Source organism: Lactuca serriola, chromosome 9 (genome assembly GCF_051521515.1).
Source record: "Lactuca serriola cultivar US96UC23 chromosome 9, Lser_US96UC23_V15, whole genome shotgun sequence".
In the NCBI taxonomy this organism is placed as follows: domain Eukaryota; kingdom Viridiplantae; phylum Streptophyta; class Magnoliopsida; order Asterales; family Asteraceae; genus Lactuca; species Lactuca serriola.
The window spans coordinates 197,633,021-197,657,278 of record NC_136416.1 but is presented as its reverse complement, the minus strand read 5'-3'; the positions used below and the strand labels follow the sequence as shown (position 1 = coordinate 197,657,278).

Here is a 24,258-nt window from a genome sequence, read left to right as displayed (position 1 = left end):
TAAATTATATTTCAGGCCCAATAAGCATGAAAGGTATATTCGAGGCCCAATAAACGTGTAAAAGGACAACAAAGGTTCACTAAACATGTAAATTATATTCGATGCCCAATAAGCATGAAAGTGACGTAATTGACCCGTTTGTTGTTATGTTGGTTCTTAAGTTTAGTTGTTTACCAAAATGACATAAAAGGCCCACATTTTGTAAAAAGACATTTTTGGTTCTTAAAACCGAAAATGTACAATTAAGGCACATTTTTAGTAAAAATGACACTTTAGGTCCTTTAAGGAAAAAAGTTTACATTTAAGGCTAGTTTTAAGTAAAAATAACATTTTCAACCGACTTTTGTCAAAAATATCATTTTTGGCTTAACTTTATGAAAATTTGCATTCTCGGCCCCATTTATAAATAAAATTATCATTTTGTCCCAAGATTTAATAAATTCAAGATTTAATAAATTTACATTTTCAGCCTGTTTTATCAAAAAATTAAATTTTTGGCACAAATTTGTTTAAAATGACACTTAATCCCACAAAAGTCCAAAAGTTTACGATATTGGCCCAAAAGTCGTGGAAGCCAAAATGCGGCCCATTTGTGATAATTTACACTTTTAGCCCCTTGAAAATCGCAAATACCATAAAGATTCGTATTTATCAAAAATAAATCATTTTTGGCACCTTAAAGCCATGAGTTATATAAATAACCTCACTTTTGATGATTTTGTCATTTTTGGCCCTCTCATGCAATTTTCTTAGTTTTAAATGACTTTAAAGTGTTTTAAACCTTTTCTTTACATAATATGTTGTAATAAGTGTCATGTTCTATAAATATCATCATAAGTTAGTATATTTTCAAGTTTATGAAGTTTATAACACATAATCACACTTATATCATGAAAAACACATAAACTCATGCATATACACATAGATCTACACAAAACAACTTGTATTCTCCCCCGAAACATAGTATAAATCGAAAATAGCGGGTATGAACTCACATTGGTTTGAAGATTTCGGTTCTTGATGAAGAATGAGAAGATTTCGGCCCTAATAAGCTTCTTGAGTGGAGTTTTTGAACTTAAGATGGATCTAAGGGCATGGATCACGAAATGATGTGTTAAGGAGTGAATATTATCATAAAATGAAGTAAATCATCATACTTACAGAGTAGCTTACAAAGTGAGTGGACTTTTCGATGAAGTGTTCTTGGATATACACCTTAGCTCACACAAATTTTTGGGAGAATAAGGGAGGTTTCCTTGATAGTGTTTAGAGGAGTCTAGAGGTTGAAATTGTTGAAGTGTAGGTGGTGGTGTAGGCTCTTATGGCCGAGAATAGAAGGAGAGGGAGATAAGTGACAAGATTGTTGCATTGGAACATGAAATTAGCCTAGATACATGACGTATAATTGCATTGATACACATTAAACAATTATGAGGTGTCAAGTAATTATTCGTGGAATTTTTTTTATCTAAAGGCCAAGAATGAGAGGAAAGAGTGGAAGAAAGGAGTGTTTTGAGCTATATTGAACATTCTTGAAATTTTATGCCCAATTTGAAGGTTTTCAGCCGATTGGGCCCTTCTTATGGGATTACGACCCAAAGGTGATGAAGGAGTTGGTTTTCGGCCCAATAAAGCCCAAGAATATTGTCTACGGCCCAATAAGGCTTATGAAAATGAAGTGAGACATTTTAGGCCCAGTAAGGCCCATAAAAAGTCTAATGACCGAAACGGTTATAGTTCAATGAATGTGAGTCCAATTAGGGTCCATATAATGACTCTTAGCCCAAAATAACCAAGTTGTGAGTTTATTGGCCCATTAGGCCCAATAAATGATTTCTAGCCCGATTGTCGCTTGAACTGAGAAATTAGGGTTTCAAATCCACAGTTAAATATATGAGATGTATTGAATTATGTTTTGAACTTCACGAGTGAATTTTGGTTCAAACGGTTGTTTTTGGAATGACCATTCGCACAAAACTTCAACTTAGGTTACAAGTTACACTAGAGTTGATTACATGAATATAGAATTTCCTAGCCAAAAATGCTACTTGTGATAGTATAAAAATAGTTAAAACTGTGTTTGCAAAAAGAATTTTTAAACCAAAATGTATCTTTGTATAAGTAAATCCATACTTAAAATCGTGTTTGTAGAGAATCTTTGGAAGCCAAAATGTATCTTTGTATAAGTAAATCCATACTTAAAACTGTGTTTGTAAGAATCCTTGAAAACCAAACTGTACTGTTACGTAAGTATTTCCATATTTAAAATAGTTTTGAAAGCAACCAAGCCCATGGTTTGTAGTGAGAAAGAGAGATAGAGAGAGAGAGGGAGAGAGAGATAAATTCCAGTTAATGCTTATAGTGAATCATATAACTGATCTATGTGACTGAATATACCCACTACAACGCTTCATTCGACGTTGCAATAATAATGGTAGACACTTATCACCCGTTTTGGTTGATCGGTCGAGGTTGTAGCTATAAATCGCCGGTGGGGAAGTCAACACCGTATAGATCTATACATATGTGTCTTGCTCCGAAGATTAACGGTTATAGTATTGTGGGTATGCTAAGTGTTTAAACTCAGCTAATGATTATAGTCTCACTAAAAAGCCCTGAACTAAAAAGTACGTGAATAACTCTCAACCCTAACTTAATTGTGGTTAACTCACTAGGCATAATGAATTTCATTGTATAAAGTTTATAAAAGCCGAGTATGCTTGGTATGCATGTATTTGTTTTTATAATGATGTATGTTTCAAATTAATGAACATATGTACATATATAAACTTTATGTATTTAAACATAATAGTAATAGCTTGAATCCTTGAAATACTATAAATTTTTATAACGTGCTTGTTAGAATATACAATGTCACATAAAAATTATATATTTTTGTATCATGCAACATCTGTTCTCTGGACTAGTTATTTCATGATAAAGTAACTACAATACCTATACGAAAAGTTTATACTAGTTTATTTGTAACGACATGTTACATTGTTAAATAACATCTTTATAAACTATGATTATTGTATTTTTGAAAAAAAAAGATCCTTGTATTAACAAAATATATAGGCACATATATTCCCTCCGAAATAATTAGATATACTAAAAGGGGGCCGTAAGCACTCACCCTGAAGCATGAGTTCGAGTTGTTTGGAGTTCGTTTATTTTTGGGAAGCCTAACGTGAGAACCCGCAACATGTTTCTTGAACTTTGAAATACTTCCAAGACCATCTCGTAATGAATTTAAACTATTAGGGACTGTTCGATAATTTAATTAACCAAAATAGGATTCCTATGGTTAAAATAAATAAAAAGAAGGACTAAAATGGTTTAAATTGATTTAATGTTTTAGTCTTGGACTGATGTTGTTAAGAAATTTCCTTGGAAGGGGTTGTTTTGTTTAAAATACACTAAAGTTTTGGGGAAATTGAATTAATGTTCAAGGGGGGATCGTTTTTCTTTAATGGCACAAACTTAAAAGAAACTAGGGCTTTTGTGCCCTGTCGTCATTTGTTCGATCAGTCATACGTATGAAGAAACAAATGAATCACGGAGGAACGGAGCTGATGAATGAAGGCTCACAACAATGAAGAAGTTTCATCGATCGATTTAGGAAGTGGGAGGCGTCTTCGGGGTTCGACAAGGCGAAGAAAGAAGATGGGGATAAATAGTAAGGTTGCTTTCATTCTCATCTGGATTTGAGGTGTGAATGAGGGAAGGGTCTAATGGGGATCCGGTGAGGTGTCGCGAGTAGCGTCAGTAATGAAGACGAGGTCCTCATTGGACGTTCGTCGATGGCAGTGGAATGTGTGACTTCCGCCTTATTTCTTGTTCCTTGTTCGGTTGTGGGCTTAGGGCAGATTCACACATTTAACTATCCGTCCGATATTAGATTATATATAACTAGTATAAACTAAGTGATTATAGAAGGAACTAATTGTGGTTACCATTTTACTAAAGGAAATATATGATTTTCTTAAGGATTGTTTTCTTCAAGCATAAAAGAGCTATTACAGTTAACTCCATAAGTACCAAATGAATACGTCATGGTTGTATGCATATAAGAGCAAGTCGTCTTACCATTAGTAGGCCCCATTCACGAAGCCGGTCTATAAGGGGGTATAAGGTTACTACCTATAAAATGGAAGTTTAATGGGTGTTCACTCTCACCCACCGCTTCCTTGACAGGTGGAGGGTCGTTAGCCGAACAGGTAGGACAAGGACTATAATTCTCCCTTCATTAAAAGTATTAATGATAAATATAAAGTAACTAAATGTTTTATAATTCCCAATCTTAGTTACTTTAGGAAAATTTGAGTAAGGTGCTAATCCATGAAATTACACTTTGCACTTTGTTTAAGTCGGTTAGTGGAGTGTGTGCGGTTAACCGCCACACTAGCTTGATTTAACAAGGTAGGAAAAGGGTAACTTGATGTTTATCATAGTATTCGTGGAGCGTGTTTGGTTAACCGGCACATCGATTAAGGGGTAAATATTAAGGGTACCAAGTAATTTGCATGGTTACTTCACACCTTGTTTTGTGATCCTCGGCATCCTGGTCACAAAACCTAAAGGGCACACTCGAGATTTAAACATGCCATTGAACAGTTCAATGAATCTCAAAAGATCTAGGAGTTTCAAATCTAATTAAAAAACGTAATAATTTATTTCGTTTTTCATGGTGGAAATTGGTGAATCGTCATTCACCTACCTTCAAATATTCTACAGCTTGGATTACAGCATCCCTCTTCCAAGTTATAAAATATTGTGATGGGTCCTAGCCATTATATTTTAGATTGGGTGTTATATTACGGACTTTAGATCAACTATCTTGAATATCTCCCAAAAGATGTCTAGTTCAGACATCTATGATCTTCCCAAATCTCTTGGAACCTCACTTCCTCCACCTCCCTAATTATTCTCCTTTACCCACAAGTTTAAGGTCACTCAAGCCCTAATGGCAAGCAAAGTCTATGTGTGCTCACATCTTGGAGATGAAGTCACATATTGACAAGCCATGAGAGTTGGGTGTCAATGTCTTAAGAAAGTTGGATGTTCAATCACTTTCTAAGTCACATAATGAGTTCCTTTGGGACTACTATGAAACAGGCTATGACAAGACCCTTAATGATCTTATCTATTTTCTTGGGGCTGCTGAATCAGAAATGATTTGAGGACTAGTAAAACAAATTTGATTAGAATATCAACTTTCCAAACCGTGAATGGACATTGACAATGGTTACATTGGATACCCAGTAAAAGCTTTATCTTCCCAATTGAAAGGGATTGGCCATAGTCAACTCGGTTGACCAAATGGTAAAGAGAAAGGCTAAGTCTGAGATTGTCCCATGTACCATTCCCAAAGGGTCCATATGGTTCTATTGCCAAAAGGAAAGGGCATTGGTTGTAAAGCTACTAAATTTACCTGAAAGATCATAACATTGGTAAAGTCAATAAGGTTGACTCTACTTCAGGTAAAGTCCACTATCTAACTCGGGTAAGTTTCTATTCTGAGATTCTTATTACATGATGTGACTGGGTCACATGTTGATGTTTTAAGAATCAAAGGAAAAGTGAAGGAAACTTAAAGAAAGAGTATGCTGAATCTGATCGTGATGATGGATGTCTATCGCTTGATTGACGATCGGATTGTTGAGCTACTCTTAGGAGTTATTATAGATTGTTAGGAAACATGTAATAACATAGTTTTCATTTAAAGTTGCATTGTAAGGAAAAGTTTTTTCTGCATTTTATAAATAAATAAAAGTTTGTTTTACTTTATTTTATATCTCCTTGCAATGGCATTTACGAAAACTTGATGTTTATATGTTTCTAGCAATATGAATTTGATTCTTTCATTTGTGGTAGTGTCTAAATTTACCAAATAAGGAAAGCTTCTCATCACCCAAGTTGTCAGTTGGATAGAAACTTGGAATCATACAAGTTGTACAATATGATGAATGAGAACTTTCAGCTTTGGAAAATTAAGACTAGTTCCTTGTTCACATGTATATGTGAGTCAAGTGAAGGACTAAGGTATCGAGTACACATTTTGAGCACTGGTGAAGTCCACCACAAAAGATCGATAAGACTATTTGTCATGATTTGCTAAAGTTTATTAAATATGGTTATACTTACAGGCTTAAGTATAATTCTGAAGCATTGGAAAAATTTCAGTGTATGGCAGAACGAATAAGAAGAATCAAATTAGGCAGAAGGATACAAGTTTCTCAAATCTAAAAAGATGGGAGAGTACTTTAGTATCAGGTTTTTTGATCATCTTAATGATTTGTAAATCATATCATAATTAGTCCTCTAAGGAAACCTTAGTGCATTCTCTTGACTAAGAAGAGGAATCTTGAATTGTTGGAATGGTCAAATCAAGAAGATGAGTCATACTTCATTCCAAAACAAGTCTTAGAGTCATACTCCAAGACTGTAAGTTGAGTGACATATGATAAAGAGAGGTTTAAAACACTTGTCAAATGTAATACTAAAAGTGTCCTACTCTTGTACATTTGAAATTGGTAAGTTGTGATGTTTTGGATAAAACAAAGACCAACTAAGACCAATTATGTGATGTGTTTGTCTTGATAAAGAATCCAAATTATCTCTTAAAATATTTGGCAAGATAGTCTTATATGTCAAGAGGACAGTGGGAGTCTTAAAGATCCTGAAAAGAATTTCAAGATCTAATCAAGAATAAAAAACTTGTAGTTTAACACTAGCACACGACGTGAGGTTTATAACCTATCGTGTTAACATATTTCTATTTTTGTGCCCATTCCAGTTAAAGTTGGCTTTCCATATGAGTTCTGAGAGTTCTCAATTGGTTGCATAACAACTTGGAAGCAATGGCAGGCCCTTGAGCTGCCAGGTGGCAAGAAATTAAGATTGAGTTTAGTCCATATGTGTTTTGGATTTGTCATTATCCTTGTCTTGTGACTATGGTTTTGACAATTCACATGGATAAGAACACATACACCATAAAATCTAAGGGTCATAGGGTTTCTCTCTGATTCATGAAAATGATGGTGAGGTAATACTTCCACCATGTAGATTTGAAGCAGATGGCAAAAGGCCTAAATAATTAAGACTATGATTACGGCATCCCTTTTCATAGTTCTAAAATTGATTAGACACACCTGTGAGCTGTCTAAGATAAGGTGTATGATTTTGATAAAGTCTTATCAAGGCAATCTCGTCTCAGAAATCTGAAATTTGGTAAGAAAGTCAGGAAAGTATTGACTTCTAGAAGTCTAGCTGATTCCTGAGTACATGTCAAAGCTAGTGGGAGCATAAGTGTTATGCTAATAATCATCATGTTAGTGGGAGCGTGATAATTATGATAAAGGTTGCAAGTTAGAAATGTTAACTATAGAAAATAAAAGTTTCAATTCGTGGAGTTACAGGGATTGAAAAGTTGTTTTGCTATAATTAAGGGAGAGGAAATTATATTTCATTTCCATTCAAAAAGCTTAGATTTGAGGTTTTAATCATATTTAGTCAAGGATATATATGAATTTTGTGTTGGAATGGCTCAACATAATATGAATTATGAGAACTTGGCAAATAGAAATATTGTAGCAAAAGACTAGTCTTGAATCATATCTTTATGTGAGACATCATGAATCATGTCCCATATGCTTCGGATATAGGATCGATTACAAGTGCTATAATATTCATCCTTTCTAAAATTTTCCAAATGTCTAGGGCATTAAGAAGGGAAAAAGTCTAGAAATGGATAAGACTAAAATGATTAAGCAATTGTTGAGGACAATCTAAGGTTTTCAAAAGATTGGTTGCTTAGGGACAGTTGGAAGTATAATATTAATTTTTGGAAGGACCATATTGACATATTCTGAAAAGAGGCAACTCTTGTTCAGAAGTGATAGTCAAAATGGGAATATGGGAAGGTGGAAGTTGTTCAATAAATCTGTGTAAGATTAGGAAACTTTATACAAGAAGGATGTTTCCAAGGAGTTGGTCTCTGTTGGAATGCTCTATAATGTTTGTTGTCAAGTCTTTGTGACTTTGTGCATAATCATTACAAGAGGATCAATGCATATAAGTTTAGAATCTAACAAACGTCGGTAAATGGCATGAATTTGGAATTCCTGCATTTGCGGTAAGGATTCGGGACTATGAAATGAGAATCATTGGAGTTATGTTCAATCGATCTATTTCACAAAGTAAAGATCATAGACAAACTAAGTATGCATACTTAGAGTATGGAATGACTAGTGTTTAGAAAACATAGTGTACATGCTTGGAGCATGGGATAGTTATTGTTTTAATTCAAATATAAAGTTGATAGTTTGAAACAGTATGCAATGAATAATGTGTAATCAATATGGTAATAAATAAAGGGTGTTTTATTTATATTCATAAGTTTTGAGACCATATTGGATTCGATTATTCTTGTGTTTCATTTTGCATGTTTTCACTTCCAGAATAAGTAAGTCGTTCTTCCTAAATGACTAAGTTATTCAAACCGTCCACAGTCGGTCATATGTTGGAAGTAGATATGAATCAAGACTTCCATGGGTTGGCTTGTAGAGGTCTAAGTTGTTGGACAAAATGGTGCTAAAACACTCATGAGTGCTCATAAGTTCTGAGTATTGGATTTAACCCACACTCATTGGAATCACTTCATGGATTTTATCATGAGTGATCATGAGAAGATAATATCTTATATTCTTCAAACCTAGAGATATGATTTTTTACTATGAGTTGGTAATACATTCATTGCACGAAACCGCATTGGTAACTCGATGTTATAAAACGTACCTTTGTTTATGATTCAACAAGTAGTAGAACAAACCATATGAGTCGAAGTTTATCCATTCCTTTTACCTTCGGGATAAAATAGATATTCGTGGGCCCCTCGATGATTTAATGATGATACATGTGAGTGCTTGGCCAAGCCAGGACGGATTTGATATGTTCAATCAGTCAGTCATCATGAATCGGAAATCGAGAAACAACAAATAGATAGAGAGAATGATTTATAATCCATGTCTAAGTCCATATGATATCTAGTATGGAGGAATATATGATCCCTTATCTAATGGACAAGTTATTGACAAAGGTAAGAGTTCATTGACAAGGTCAGAGTTCGACAGCGGCTTTTGAGAGCTACGATTGCCACTTGGTTCTTGAAGTCATACACAATAATAGTTTTGGACTTATCCGAGTGGGAGATTGTTGGATTAGTGTCTAAGTCCATAACTATAATTGGTATGTACTTGACCCGACTCGGCATGGTCCATTTGGGTTGCATGGCATTGGAACATTTTGATAGACCGTTTGTGAGAAGATGACATTTGTGACATACTAATATATTATAAGTTCTAATATATTAATATGAAATCATGTTATTTAATTAGTATTGATAAAGAATAAATTTGGACTTAATTTAGTATAAGGAATGGGTAAAGACATGGGTTACATGGTGTAACCCTAATGTAAACGCTATATAAGGACCCCTTTTGCTCAATAAATTTGCACTAGTTATACATATATGCGGGCTAGCCGATTTGAGCATGAAGTGTCTTCTTCTCATGGTTATTCCATGTGTTGGTGATGTTGTGTGAACCATTTGAGGTGTCACACTTGGGGCACTAGGCTCTCGACCTTCATGGAGTCAAGCTACATCAACAAGGTATGTATTCTATCTATTTTATTACCCAAGTATCAAAGAATGTATGCTAGTAAGGGTAATACCTTGGAATATTCGTATTTGCATGTATAATAGAGAAAACATAGATACAAGGTATTTAGGGTTGCATGTACACCATAGGAGTGTTAGAATGTTCATAACCCAACAATTGGGTCGTGAACCATTCATGAATTTGGGCCGTGAACCTCCATTGGGCCGTGAACCATTCAAGCCTAACCGTGAACCCTCCTTGTTGGGCCGTGACCACCCCATCAACCTCCTATCTTGCTTCTAGCACTCTTTTGGTGAGTTATTATTGCATCCTAGGTTGTTTCTCAATCACCTTTTTAGTTAGATTCACTAATTTCATGCCTATATCTATCAATATATGTCATTTAGGACTCGATTGTGCCTCGGGACTTCATTCGTGGAACTTATCATCCTTACGTGAATCTTCAATTGAATCACCCACATAAGGTGAGTTCATAGGCCCATATCTTTTTCCAACTTTTTAAATGTTTTAGGGGGAATACAATTATAACACAAGATGTGTTGTGTTTTAAAATATAAATTGCTTATTATGTCTTTGTACCAATAAACTGTGTTTAGAAGATGAAACTTTGAATAGAACATGGAAATGAGATTATAAACTTTAATAAGTTTAGTTTAAGGAACAAAAGAATCTTTTTATAAACTTATTTGTGAATTATAAAAAGGTTTTTCCACATTATTACTTGTAAAGTCGTTAATCTAGCTTGTGAGACACGTCTTCGGTACTTACATAAGTACCATTCAAAGTCTATGCTTATTACTAGAGTCTCCTGTAGGGAGAGTGTGAGTTTGTGTATAGATCTATACGGGACTGACAATCTCGCACCTTGTTGGTAGCTACAGTGGGACCAGCAGGTCTGCTGGTGACAAATGTCATATTCTTTTCGACGTCTACAATACATCGTGTTTTATACTAGTCAAATTAGTATGGTCGTAAAACTCACAATAGATAACAACGATATATTTACGTAATAATACACTTTTCATGAACCGTCTCAAGAGGTATTAACTATGTGATTACTCAGTATATACCATAGGGTTAGATAAAACTGAAATTCGATAGGCAGTGGAATGTGTGACTTCCACTTCATTTCCTGTTCCTTGTTTGGTTGTGGGATTAGGGCAGATTCACCCATTCAACTGTCTGCTCGATCTTGGTTATATGCAACTCGTATGTATTAAGTGATCATAAGAGGGTAGTATCGCCGTATTAGGTTTTCCGGGTAAACAAATCTTTATTCAGTTTAACATATCAACAAAACTAGATATCATCGAAGTAAGTATATGGAGTATACTTGTGCTTTTCAATCTTCAAACAACATAGACAACCAGTCGTTTTTATAGAAAATATAGGATTTTTTATGGTAAACATCATTCTTTTAAGACACACAGTTTTCGATAGAACTTTCTGAAAACAATAACATTTATTACCAAAAACAATGTTTCACAATAGAGTTAGTGAAACTAGAAACTTATTTATAAGATGTTTAATTTGTATTATTAAACTTGTTTAACATAAATGACCTTAAAATGGTTAATCCTATAATTCTTTAGTTTATACATCATGGTTATATATAATTAATATCTGACAGGAAGTGGAATGTGTGACTTCCGCCTCATTTCATGTTCCTTGTTTGGTTGTGAGCTTAGGGCAGATTCACACATTTAATTGTCCGTTCGATATTAGATTATATATAACTAGTATAAACTAAGTGATTGTAGAAGGAGCTATTGTGGTTACCATTTTACTAAATTAAATATATGATTTTCTTAAGGATTGTTTTCTTCAAGCATAAAGGAGCTATTAGAGTTAACTCCGTAAGTACCAAATGAATACGCCAGGGTTGTATACAATGAAGATCTAACAAACAATGGAATGTGTGACTTCCGCTTCATTTCTTGTTATTTGTTTAGTTGTGGGCTTAGGGCAGATTAACACAATCGATTGTCTATTTACTGTAATTTGTATATTACTTGTATCCATTTAGTACTCATAGAAGGAATTGTAGAGTCATTTTCACTTATCTTTCATCACATCAGAAAATATAGGATTTTCTGGAGGAACAAGCGAACTTTTCAAAAGAACTTATAGTTTACTTTCATAACTAAAATACTTATGAACTCACCAGCCTAAATGCTGATATACTCTTTCAAAATAACTTGTATTCTTAAGAAACTAGTAGACAGGTACACACGCTGGGATTCAGAAGATGGGGTATAGTAGCTTCATGTCTTGTTTTCATATTTTCTTTTGGAGTCAATATTTTGTGAATTGCATACTTTGTAAACACTTTAATATTAATGAAATGGTTGTTTGTTACTTTGATTACTATGATGCATGTGTTGTGATACTACATATGACTTCCTCTGCCCCCGAACGTTTCCGCCGTTCTGTTTTGGGGGTGTGACAGATTGGTATCAGAGCATTGTTTATAGTGAACTAAGTATATCAACCTATAAAAGATATACAACTATAAATACAATGGGGCCGGAGTGCTCCGACTAAAAGTATATTTTTAAGTATACATACCTACATATATATATATATATATATATATATATATATATATATATATATATATATATATATATTCATGCTAAAGCGAGTATCACAGGAAGAACAAAACAGAAGTATTTAAAGGTTGGACACTGCGGTTAAACCTGGACAGTTATGTAATCATATCTGAGATCAATATAGCCTGATCAACTTTATTTATTTGAGATATTACCGACATGTATTTGGGAGTGATGTGGTGTTGCAACAGATTTAAAACTTACCTAACTCTTTACACAAAGGATTTCTAGAATAGAACATAAAATTAAAATACTATAGGACTATTTTATGATACTATAAGATAATAACAAATTTAAAACTTACCAAGTTCATACCATTAAAATACTATAGGAGTATTTTAGACACTATAAATAACATATGTGAAAAATTAAAAGACCCTTACTGGTAGGTCTATAATTTTGGAGTGTATACTGCCAAGGTTTTATATAATTGTGATTTTATGGACTTAGAATTGGTGATCTACGCTCTACTTTTTGTTCCTTGTTTTGTTGTGGTGTTAGAGTAGGGTCACTTATTCGAAGGTCTATTTAATCTTACATTATATAAAACTTGTATACACTGCGCAATTATAGGAGGACCCAGTATTGATCACCCCATAATGTTTCATTTAATCTCATAGATTCTTTAGACACTTCCATTCTCGCACGAAAAACCTAGATAAATGTAACTACTCCATCATAAGCATGCAATAGAGGAGTCAAGGAGGAACCAGTAACAGTTATTCAAAGAAACCGAACGCCTTATGCATCATGCTAATAAATTATAGACTAAAATGACTTAGTGAGCTAGTGAATACATTACTCACACTATGTGTTAGGATTATTTATGTTTCATCCAGCCAGTAATAGTTATTCAAATCACATAAATTCATTCGAGGATAGCCACTTCTGACTCATAAAGTTTATTTTTTTTAGACTCTCATTATGAATTGTTTTTCATAACCCTATGAAAGCCAGAACCGGATACACTCAGAATTAGGATAACTTAGTTATTCAGCATTCGGCTTATAACCACTGCTATAGAATTATCGTCATTTCACTTTGTATTCATTTTAGCAAAAGATGCCTCGCAATAGACCTGTAAGGCGTGTGGTCAATAACACAACAAAGAACCCACCACCACAACCCGATCCTGCTGTTTTCCAAACAGCGGTAACAGCCGCAACAACGCCTGCCATAGCTCAAATCCGCGCAAGTGGTACAAGTGGATCTGGTAGCGGTACCCACCTAACTAACCTCAGAGTTAACCATGGACACCTACAGGAGTATTCGTATAAGGACTTCATGAACTGCAAACCCAAATCATTTAATGGAATTGGGGGAGTCGTCGCTATAATGCGGTAGTTCGAGAAAACAGATTCAGTTTTCAAAATCTATTTGTGCCCAGAAGGGAGCAAAGTGAAGTTTGCTGCCTGCACCTTCTCCAACAGAGCCCTAACATGGTGGAATGGCCATGTTATGTCACTGACTCTATCAGTGGCTAACTCGATGGGTTGGCATAACCTGAAAGAAATGATAAGGGAAGAATACTACCCAAGAGGCGAGATTCAAAAGCTGGAGCAAGAGCTATGGGATCATACCATGACTGGCTCAGATACAGTAGCCTACACTGAAAGGTTTAGCGACTTGGCAACGCTGTGTCCCGGGATGGTTACCCTGGAGAGTAAGAAGATAGAAAGGTACATCTGGGCTTAACTACCCCGATTCAGGGGTATGCACTGTCTTCTAACCCAGCTACCTTCGATAGCGCCAAACGCCTTGCTCAGCAACTCATTGACCATGGAATCCGCCATGGTGTGGTGGTCCCTGTTCCTGAGCCATCAAAGGGAGGGGACTATAAACGAAAGTCGGGGAACAAGAGGAAGAAGCAAATAACACAGGAACCCCCACAGGAGCAACAAGCGGTTACTGTACACGCCGCCACAGCACCTGCCACTCCAACGTCTATTAGTCAATATGTTGGAACCCTCCCGAAGTGTGGCAAGTGTAACTACCACCATACCAGAGTTTGCCGGGAAATACAGTGCATGAATTGTCGCAGGAAGGGGCACACTGCTCGTTTCTGCAGGGCGCCGAAGTGTGGCAAGTGAAACTTATTAGTAAAAGGGTTTAATCCATTGTATTAAACCAGTATAACTTAAAGGACCTTTAGTGGTTAATTCTATAATACCTTAGTTTATACATCAGAGTTATATATAATTAATAACCGATAGGCATTTGGATGTGTGTTTTTCGCCTTACTTCATGTTCCTTGTTTGGTTGTGGGCTTAGGGCAGATTCACACAACCAACTATCCGTTCGATATTAGATTATATATAGTTTGTATAAACTAAGTGATTATAGAAGGAACTATTGTGGTTACCATTTTTACCTAAAGGAAATAAGGGTTTTTCTTAAAGAATGTTGTCATCAAATATAAAGAACTATTATAGTTAACTCCGTAAGTACCAAATGAATACACCAGGATTATATAATGTGTGACTTCCGCCTCATTTCTTGCTCCTTGTTTGGTTGTGGGCTTAGGGCAGATTCACACAACCGATTGTTTGCTTACTCTAAATTGTATATAACTTGTATCCATTTAGTACTCATAGAAGGAATTGTAGAGTCATTTTTATTTTCATTCAACACATCAGAAGATATAGGATCTTCTGAAGGAATAGGCGAACTTTTCTAAAAAGAACTTACAACATACTTTACATCACTAAAATACTTATGAACTCACCAGCTTAAATGTTGATCTACTCTTTCAAAATTACTTGTGTTCTCAGGAAACTAGTAGACAGGTACACACGCTGGGATTCAGAAGATGGAGTATAGTAGCTTCATGTCTTGTTTTGTTATTTAATTTTGGATTCAATCTTTTGTGAATCACATACTTTGTAAACACTTTAATATTAATACAATGGTTGTTTGTTACTTTGATTACTATGATGCATGTGTTGTGATACTACATATGACGTCCTCTGCCGCCGAACGTTTCTGCCGTTTCGGTTTGGGGGTGTGACAATTGTCGCGAAGAATTATGGTTTGGTCAGATTATGAGTGTAAAGCATGTTTTCGGTAGGTTTATGTTTTCAAGGACCCATGTGTTGTCCTCACAGTCGGAAGCTGATAGTTAAGGAACTTATTGTGGTCAATAGTTCCTTTTGGGTAGCTCCATGGATCTGGATGGAGGGGCGTTGAAACAATCTTTTGTGCATTGGTTATAGAAAGCATGGTTAGCCCATGATATGGGTTTGTTATCTTTGGTTGAGTTGGGCAATGGCTGATCGGCCTTAGTGTTTGTTGAGGTTTTTCGAAGGCTTCAAGTTGTATCCGTTAAGGGTGCAACTGAGGAGTCGACCATTAGTCAAGTTAAGTAAATTTTATATCTTAGTCTCTAAGTAGGTGTTCTCTTAATTTCTTGATTGTGGAATTGTTGTTCCTAGTGGATTTGAGATAGTATATGGCCTAAGTTATTGGAAGATGAAATATCAGAGCAACATTGTTTGCTTCTTCAGGTAAAATCTTGACTATGCAAAAATTCATATTTGCAGATCACAACAGCTGGGTTAGTATTGGGAATTATTCGAGCAGGGTCTTAGCAGCCATTTTGGTGAAATTTGGAATCATTTCTGAAATTGAAAGTTTTACTAGTCTTTTTTTGCATTGGTGGGATATGTTCCTCCTCGTTTAGGTGTGGGATCTTATTATGGTTATTAGAAGAATGGGTCTAATAGCGGTTGAGATTCGTCGCTTTGTTCGATTCGCTGGTAGGTCACATTTTGCGTAAGGTCACGATTAAGAAGGAACAAAGTTGGCCGGGTAGCATTGTGTTTCATCCTGGAGAGTGTGTGAAATGATGTGCTTTCAAGTTGGAACGAGAGTGCATTTGTTTATCTTATTCTGGTTGTGTGCAGTCATTTTTGTTTGATGATGTATTGGTGCTAGTGGTTTGTGGAAAAGTTTGTGTTTCAGAATGGTATGCCTCTTGTATTTTGGCAAGTACTGAGTAAATGTTGACTACGTTCCTACTGGTCAATGAGATGATGGCAGTGTGATTTAGGTCCTTTGTACGTTGGTCAGGAGTCTTTTTGTGTATTGGTAAGAAGGCCCTCTGGAAAATTAGAATGGATGGCTTAAAATATTAAGGATTGAATGCATTAACTTGTCTCAAGTTGCAGTAGTCATAACGTGACAATATGAAGGTCACGATGTGGCGATGAGATTTCCCGATTGTTTTGGACAGACTTCGTCACGACGTGGGGGCATGACCATCATGACTTGACAATGGTTTTGATCGCAGTTGAGTTTTTCGTAACTAGACTTTTAGTCAATTTAAAGGTTTTCGGGTGTAGACTGAGAGGGTACTTCATTATTGTTGTTAGGTGTCTAGTAGTAGCGGTCTGCACTAAATGAGAGCTTTCATGTTTAGCTGCTATTTGCATGGTGATTATTTTCATAATATCTACATGTGTGGTAGTATATACATGCTGACCAGCTGGATCTTAATTGTTGATTGTTGTTAGATGTGAACTGAGTTGATGATAACTCCTAGACTGTTGTGAGTCCATGGACCTGCTGATAGTCCCTAGGGTTTCTGATAACATGTGACATGTGTTGTTAATCCACATGGAGTGTTGTTAGCCCACTAAGTCAGTCGATAGTCCCCATGCTTGCTGATAACCCATAGTTATTTATATTTGTGTGTTGTACGTGATATTGAGGACTGCTGATAGTCCTAGGGTTGTTGATAACGCATAATTGATTATTATTTTGTGTCGTATCTGATATTTTGGCGAAGTCACTAAGTTTTGTGCTTACAGTTGTAGGTTAAATATTTTGCAGGCACTTATCGGATTGTGAAGGCAAGATTTTACACACACATCAACATTTTTATGATTCGATATTCTGCATTGCCTTCATTATAACACTGATTTCTAAATAATGGTTTATGAACAATGGTTTGTCCTGAATGTAATTTTATTAAAGTGGTTGTTATATTGTCTTAAAAATGAAAAATTTAGCATGAAATTTTGAGATGTTACCGGATCAAACATGATAAACGTTACTAATGCTGTTTTTTATCATTAGGATGAGCGAATTGATATTTCTACACAAAAAATAAATAAAAAGAAAATAGGAGGGAAGAAATTCATGTTTTCTACACAAAAATGAAATAAATAACAAGGTTAATTGGATCTCAGACACAACAAATGGCTAGGGTGAAGGGGTAGTGCATGATGGTCCTATTAATGACTAAACCGATCTGCATATAGGATTGAAGGGAAGAGTACGGAAACCTATATGGATTTTTGAACTATACGCACAGTGGAAAAACCAAAAGGGGTTTTCGGACTACAAGTAGAGTAAAGAAAACACAGACAGAAGGGACAACAATATTTGGAGTTAATTTTGTATGTCAAGTCTTCTGCATCTTTTGGACACTTTAGATGAGGTGAAATAAGATGCCAAGGATTGAGAAACTTTTTCCTTCTACACTAATTGAACTTTCAATTGAAGTGAAGTTCCTTCTAAAATTCTGAACATTATTGTCGTCTAGACTTTACCCTTCAGTTACTGTTGTAGGTAGATTATATGAAAGACACACCTTAAAGCATCTACAATGGTGCTTTTTTTAAAGCTTATTATTATTTACTTTTTTTAACTAATCATTTATTACCATTAGAGTGTACAACTTATTTGCTTCTTTCTATTGATCACTCAACATATATTGCATGGTCAATATACTTCTATGTTTTGTCATTTATCACCCAACACTTTAGTTATATTTCATTTTACCCTATTAACTATATTTTAGTTTTAAATATTTTCTATTTATTTACTAAATAATTATTTCTTTTAAATATTTAATTACATTACATTTATAAAATATAAAATTATAATGATTATATATTTTTTTCAATCTTTTTATGACTATTTCGTAATAGTTTTTCATATTAATTTTTACAAACGATATTTTGTAATATATTTCTTTTGAAACAATGTATTGTAATAATTTTAATATATTAAAATACGATGTACATTTAAAAAATGAATAATTAAATAAAGGAGTTTTATAGAACTTTCTAAGTAGATATGGTCAAATTAGTTAACTTTTTATAACTAAAAACTATAACAAGAGGTTAACCATTCAAGGAGTTACTTAATTAGAGGTTAAAATTTTTAGAATGATGATGTAGCACTAATTTTAAGTCTTAGTATAACTTAACCATTGGAAATGCTCTCAAAATTTGAACACTTACACGGATTTAGTTTGTTGCTTTAAGTTTTGTGCTTCATAACTCGAAGTGACTCTTGTTGATTATCCCACATCGAAATTTATGATATCCAGACATACTGTCAAATTATTGATTAAGTAAAGTGAATTGTACACAATCTTTATGTTATCCGGAAACAGTAATTCTCAATCCAATGCAATGCAAACACCTAAAACTTATATCCAGTCCAACGTAACATAAAAAACGAGTCTGAGAGATCAAACTACAAAAAGCCTAAAAATTACATACCAACAAGATTCAACATAATTATACATCTGAAAGTTATATGGTCTTTGTACATACACAAACACATATATACAATGTGTAGAGAAACAAGATCAAAATAATGTACATATACACACTCAAATCGTTATGTCTAGAGCAGAAATAACCAAATCTGGAGCATATATCTTGACTCATACCTCATGTGCATCACTTATCATTGGTCATTTTCTACTCTTGGAAACCCTAGTCTTTGTACTTTTCACATTCTATTATGTATTATAAATATATTTTATGATGCATTTATCTACCAAGGTCCTGTCATCGTTCTTCGTAAGCATAATCTTCCATTTTCAGTCAGCTTCGTCTTCTCCCATATCTGACAAAACAAATAAAAATGATTGCATTCAACGCCAAAATAAGGTATATATCGCCAACATTAATTTATAAACATATATGATCGCATTCAACGCCAAAATAAGGTATATATCGCCAACGTTAACTTATAAACATATATGATCGCATTCAACGCCAAAATAAGGTATATATTGCCAACATTAATTTATAATCATATATGATCACAAACATACGTTTTTTTTAAAGTGTTTTTAAAATAACAAGTGAAGACCATTTTTGAAAGTATCATGTTTGAATCATTATTTAAAAGTAAAACATGACCTCTTTATAATACCCCTATAACTACGCACCTGAAAATGTTGCGATTCCATGATTTCATCCTAAATACAACAAAAACAACATCACATGATATGTAAATCAGGTACACAATAATTATGACAGTTGTTAAGTAAAAATACCTGCTTTTTCTGCACCTCCTCTTTAAGTTTTTCAACTTCTGCTTCCAATTCCAATGTATATGCCTGTTAGTTCCATTAACACACGAATGCATAAACATAAAAAGATCAAATTAAACAAGAAAGATATAGATTTTCAAGAACTTTGACCTGTTTTCGAGCCCTTGACCTTGCAGCAGATTCTCTATTCTTAATCATCCTTTTGTGCCTTCTCTCTACCACTTTCTCCAACACACCACTCCTCTTTCCTTCATAGCTACCACCATAACAGGGTGGTGGTGATGGTGACGTGTCCAAATTGCCATTTTGGTACAAATCTGATGGATAATCAGTCTTTATTGAATGACCAATCTTTCCAATTATAGAAACCCCATTTTCACGACTACTCATATGATTATTATTCACTAAATTTACTGAAGATCTGAAGTTGAAGGCGGATTGTTTCGGGAGAATTTTTGGAAGTTTTTGCACTTTTGAGGAACCAACACCCTGCAAGTTGTCATTTTTACCCTCCGTAACTACTGCTTCTTGACGAAACCCTTGATTTTGAATCACATTTTTGAACCCTTGAGTTTGGTTTTTTTCCGAAATTGCCCCTGCTCTCTGCAAAAATGCCTCTAGTGTCATTTCACCCAAAGTTGGTTGCTTTTCTTGTGGCTGAATGTTTGGTTCTTTGATCAAATCCACATCTTTAAATCCGCCATTTTCTTTAAGACAATCTCTCGAAATTTCATCCACCTTTTTCTGACTAATTGTTCTTGGTAAAATCAACGATCCTTGCTTTTGAAATTTTCCGTTTATGCCCAAATTGGAATTTGATGTCATTGATTGAGTCTCTTCAGTAGTCCAGATTTTCTTCAAAAGCTCATCGATGTTCATTGATCCGAAATCTTCCCCATTTCCACCAAATATGTTTTGTAATTCACCAAAAGTCAATGCGTATATGGAAGATTGTTCGGTCAATGATGAATTTGCTACCATGGGCTTGCAGTTCTTGAAATTGATAAACGAACTCATTGCTTATATCATTAAATACCTATTACATTAAAAAAAATTATGTTTTTGCAATGATTTATTGATACCCACATAAAAAATTCATCAAATAAATGAAATTTAAGTGTGGTATGACCGTATAAGGATGACTTATTTACACTAGACTTTCTTGATAAAGTAACTTCACATCAAGAATAAAAAAAATCTTTATGATTTTACGTAACTCAACAGAATGCCCTTCATTTAACTGTGGGTTATATATATATATATATATATATATATATATATATATATATATATATATATATATATATATATATATAATTATCAAGCATAGCATATTGGAATATATTTTGGGTACTGTATACACAATAATTTTTGAAAGCTACTATAAGTTTTTACCTTTTAGTTTTAACAAAAACTCAAACTAAAGAAAATTTCCGTTGTTCAATAGATATGGCTTTTAAAATTTAATTTAAGCAAAATTCTTTTGATCCAATAGCTACTTCAAGTAGCTTTTCGAACTTTTCACTTTTAATTTTATCTAATTTTATACATTTAAAAACTAACATTAAATTTTGCCGAATATTTATCTACAAATAAAAGTTACAGTTAGTCTTCTGACTACCAGCTAACAACATCTACGTTGCTGTTAGTTTTGCTAAACACTCCCTATAGTCTAAAACAATTATGCACATAGCTAAATTCATAAAATGTACAAGTTCATATGCATGATGTACAAGTCGAATAAGCAAGATAGTATTAGAAACATAATTAAGGTGTAGCAAATTATAATAAATATAAAAGGATATATGAAGTAAAGCACAACTAATTATACATGTATATACAAAAAAAACCTTAAATTACTTTTATATTCATAAAAACTCTTATATTAATAGTTACCATTCAGAAAAAACCAAAATACAAGTTTTAAGAGATTTTGACGACTAAAAATCTGATGTTGCTTATATTTTATATTTTTAATACGACAATGATGTTAATTATTATATAAACAATTAGTTAAGGAGGAAAAAATCAATCGTATAATTTCATATGGAGAACACAATTGAGCAAAAGTAATCAAAATATATGTAGGTTTTGACATGTTTTCATATGCAATCAAAAAAATATTAGGGATATGTATATCATATCATATTTTTAGTCCATCGTTTTTTTTTAAATTCTGCAATTTTGTTTTATTTAAAACCTAAATAATAATATAACGGTTTTTCTATATATAAAACATACAATTGGTTGTGTTTTTGTGCATGTATCACCAAAAATAAAAATCGTTTTCATGTTTCCATTATCGCAGTCAAGATTCAAGAAAAAAGTCCTAATAACAAGATATTGTATTAATTAGCAGGTCACTACTGTTCAACATAAATAAATAGATAAAATAGCAGATTACCTCCAATATATCCGAATTCCCAAAATACCCCTGAAAGGTACATACAACCTTTACGTGAAATAAATCTTAAAATTTTAAAGAAGCAACACATACATCAAGAACCCAGTATCAATCCGTGAACATTTTCCATTTTTGTTAATGGAATAAAGTAACCATTATCCAGGGACATGATTACCACTAAACTTCATAGTAAAGCAACATATTACCATCAATAACTAAAGAAAAAAAAAAAAATTAAAGAACAACATCCATGAAAACCCACAACCATTTGAGTCAAGAAGATCAAATGGTAAATAATTAAGGTTTTACCCTTTTAGTGGAACATAAAAGGACAGGAAGATTGAAGAACAAAAAATATCCGGAAGAATTTAATATAAAATTTGAGACGATTTTACCCTTTTAGAGGGAGAAGAGCATTGGGTCGTTTCCTTTCTTGTTTGTTGAATTGGAATTGTGAAGATGATGACAAGTGTTTGTGCTCCGTTCACTCTCTTACATATAAAGAATTTGAGGCTCACATAGTCACATGATACTTTCTTTCTAAAAAGGACGTATGATTTATGAAAATTCATTTAATATGTTAAAGTTTTATTTACATAAACAACCCTTCAACTTTGAATGTCATTGTATTTGTTTTTTATCCTTCTAGTCTTAATGAACGGTTTAGTAAAAAAAACATTAACAATAATAACAATGGTAGTAGCATTAGCAGTAGTAACGGATTGAAGAGGGGGGGGGGGGTTATAACTAACTATTGTAAACATTAGGGGTTGTTGTGGAAAAGTAAAAAGGTGAGGGGGTCCTTTTATAAAATACCGGAATAAAGAAAAATACTGTAGTACATTTGAATGAAGAAAGTGAGGGTGGACCATTGATTGCGGTTGAGAATTGTGATGTCGCCGGATGTGATTTCCAACCAATCAAAGCATTGATCCTACTCGTCCATTTTCTTTCCTACACAAATATCTGATTTAGTGCCAAATACGATATTTTAAGACTTAAAAACATCTTGTAAGGTTAAGAGGAGTGATAACACTTCTAGCAACATGCTAAAACATGCCACATCATATATTTTATTTATCATCTAAGCTTTTCTTAAAAAACACAAACATTTAGTTATAAAAAAACAAATGATCTAATAAGAACCATTTGTTTTTAGAAAAAAAAAAAAGAAAGGAAAAACAAATAAAAAACAATGAGCCAATAGAAGCTTTCATTTTTCTGCTGCTCCTTCTCTCTCCTCACGTTTGACACCTCGCTTAGCACATGCTAGGGGGTGGTGTTTGCCTTGTGCTAGCAAGGATAGCGAGGGTCTTCGCGACCCCCACTCCCATTAGTCTAAAGGAATACTATGAGGATGATAGGAGTTAAGCGCTAAACATTGTCGTAGGGATGACATTAGAACCGTAAGAACCGAAATCGGAATTGGAATCGGAATTGATAATAAGGTCAACTTACGAGTTCTCTATTCTTATGAAAATCATCCCGGTTCTAAAAACTAGAACTGGCTTGACTTTATTTCTATTTTTTAAAATGGATATAACTCACTCATATGAAGTCGGAATTGCTTGATTTTTTTCCCAATATATAACTTGGATTTTGTAATTTATTTTTAACTATACAAACATATATTTTGGTTAGATATTGAATCACACATATGTCCCGAATGAAAGAATATCGATGCTGCGTTTTTTCTATTTCAACATTTTTTTTAAATCATTCCGTTTTTTTAAATGTGCATAACTCATTCATATGATGTCGGAATTACTTAAATTTTTTCAGCATGTAATTTAGTGTTTGCACTTCATTTTAGACTGTATAAAAACATATTTTGGACAGATATTGAACAACTATAAATCCTAGAAGACAACATATCAATGTTGTGTATTTTTGGTTTCAACATTTTGTTTTTAATTTTCGGAATCTGTCCCGCTTTAAAAATATATGTAACTCACTCATATTAACTCGGAATTATTTTATTCTTTTTTTATCACGTAATTTAGTGTTTTTACTTCAATTTATAATGTAAAAAAAAATCATAATTTTTTTAATATTGAATCATTTACAGACCCAGGAATATAACATATCATCTACAACATTTCAACCAGTTCTAGTTTTAAAAAATAACCGAAAAACTTGGACCGAAACCGGAACCAACGCTAGAATCGGCGATCCGGTTCCTGGTTCTTATAATATACGAAAATCGGTTCCGGTTCCAAACCGGTCCAATTGTAAAGCTCATCCCTACACTCTTACTAGGAG

General features: G+C 33.8%; 1 protein-coding gene across 3 annotated transcripts; it reads right to left on the bottom strand.

Annotated features, from left to right (window-relative positions):
- Positions 1-18,799: 18,799 nt before the first annotated feature.
- On the bottom strand, positions 18,800-22,522 carry LOC145074546 (ABSCISIC ACID-INSENSITIVE 5-like protein 7). 3 transcript variants are annotated; one of them, XM_079020898.1, is made up of 5 exons: positions 22,392-22,522; positions 19,743-20,628; positions 19,596-19,658; positions 19,488-19,517; positions 18,800-19,159 (listed from the first exon to the last, which is right to left on the bottom strand). In XM_079020898.1, exons 2-5 carry the CDS (start codon positions 20,607-20,609, stop codon positions 19,088-19,090), a joined length of 1,032 nt encoding a protein of 343 aa, XP_078877024.1. In that variant the 5' UTR covers positions 20,610-20,628; positions 22,392-22,522; the 3' UTR covers positions 18,800-19,087. The 3 variants fall into 3 exon arrangements, with proteins under 3 accessions (XP_078877024.1, XP_078877025.1, XP_078877026.1); XM_079020899.1 differs by lacking the exon at positions 22,392-22,522 and adding an exon at positions 21,997-22,369; XM_079020900.1 differs by lacking the exon at positions 19,488-19,517.
- Between the last annotated feature and the right edge of the window lie 1,736 nt (positions 22,523-24,258).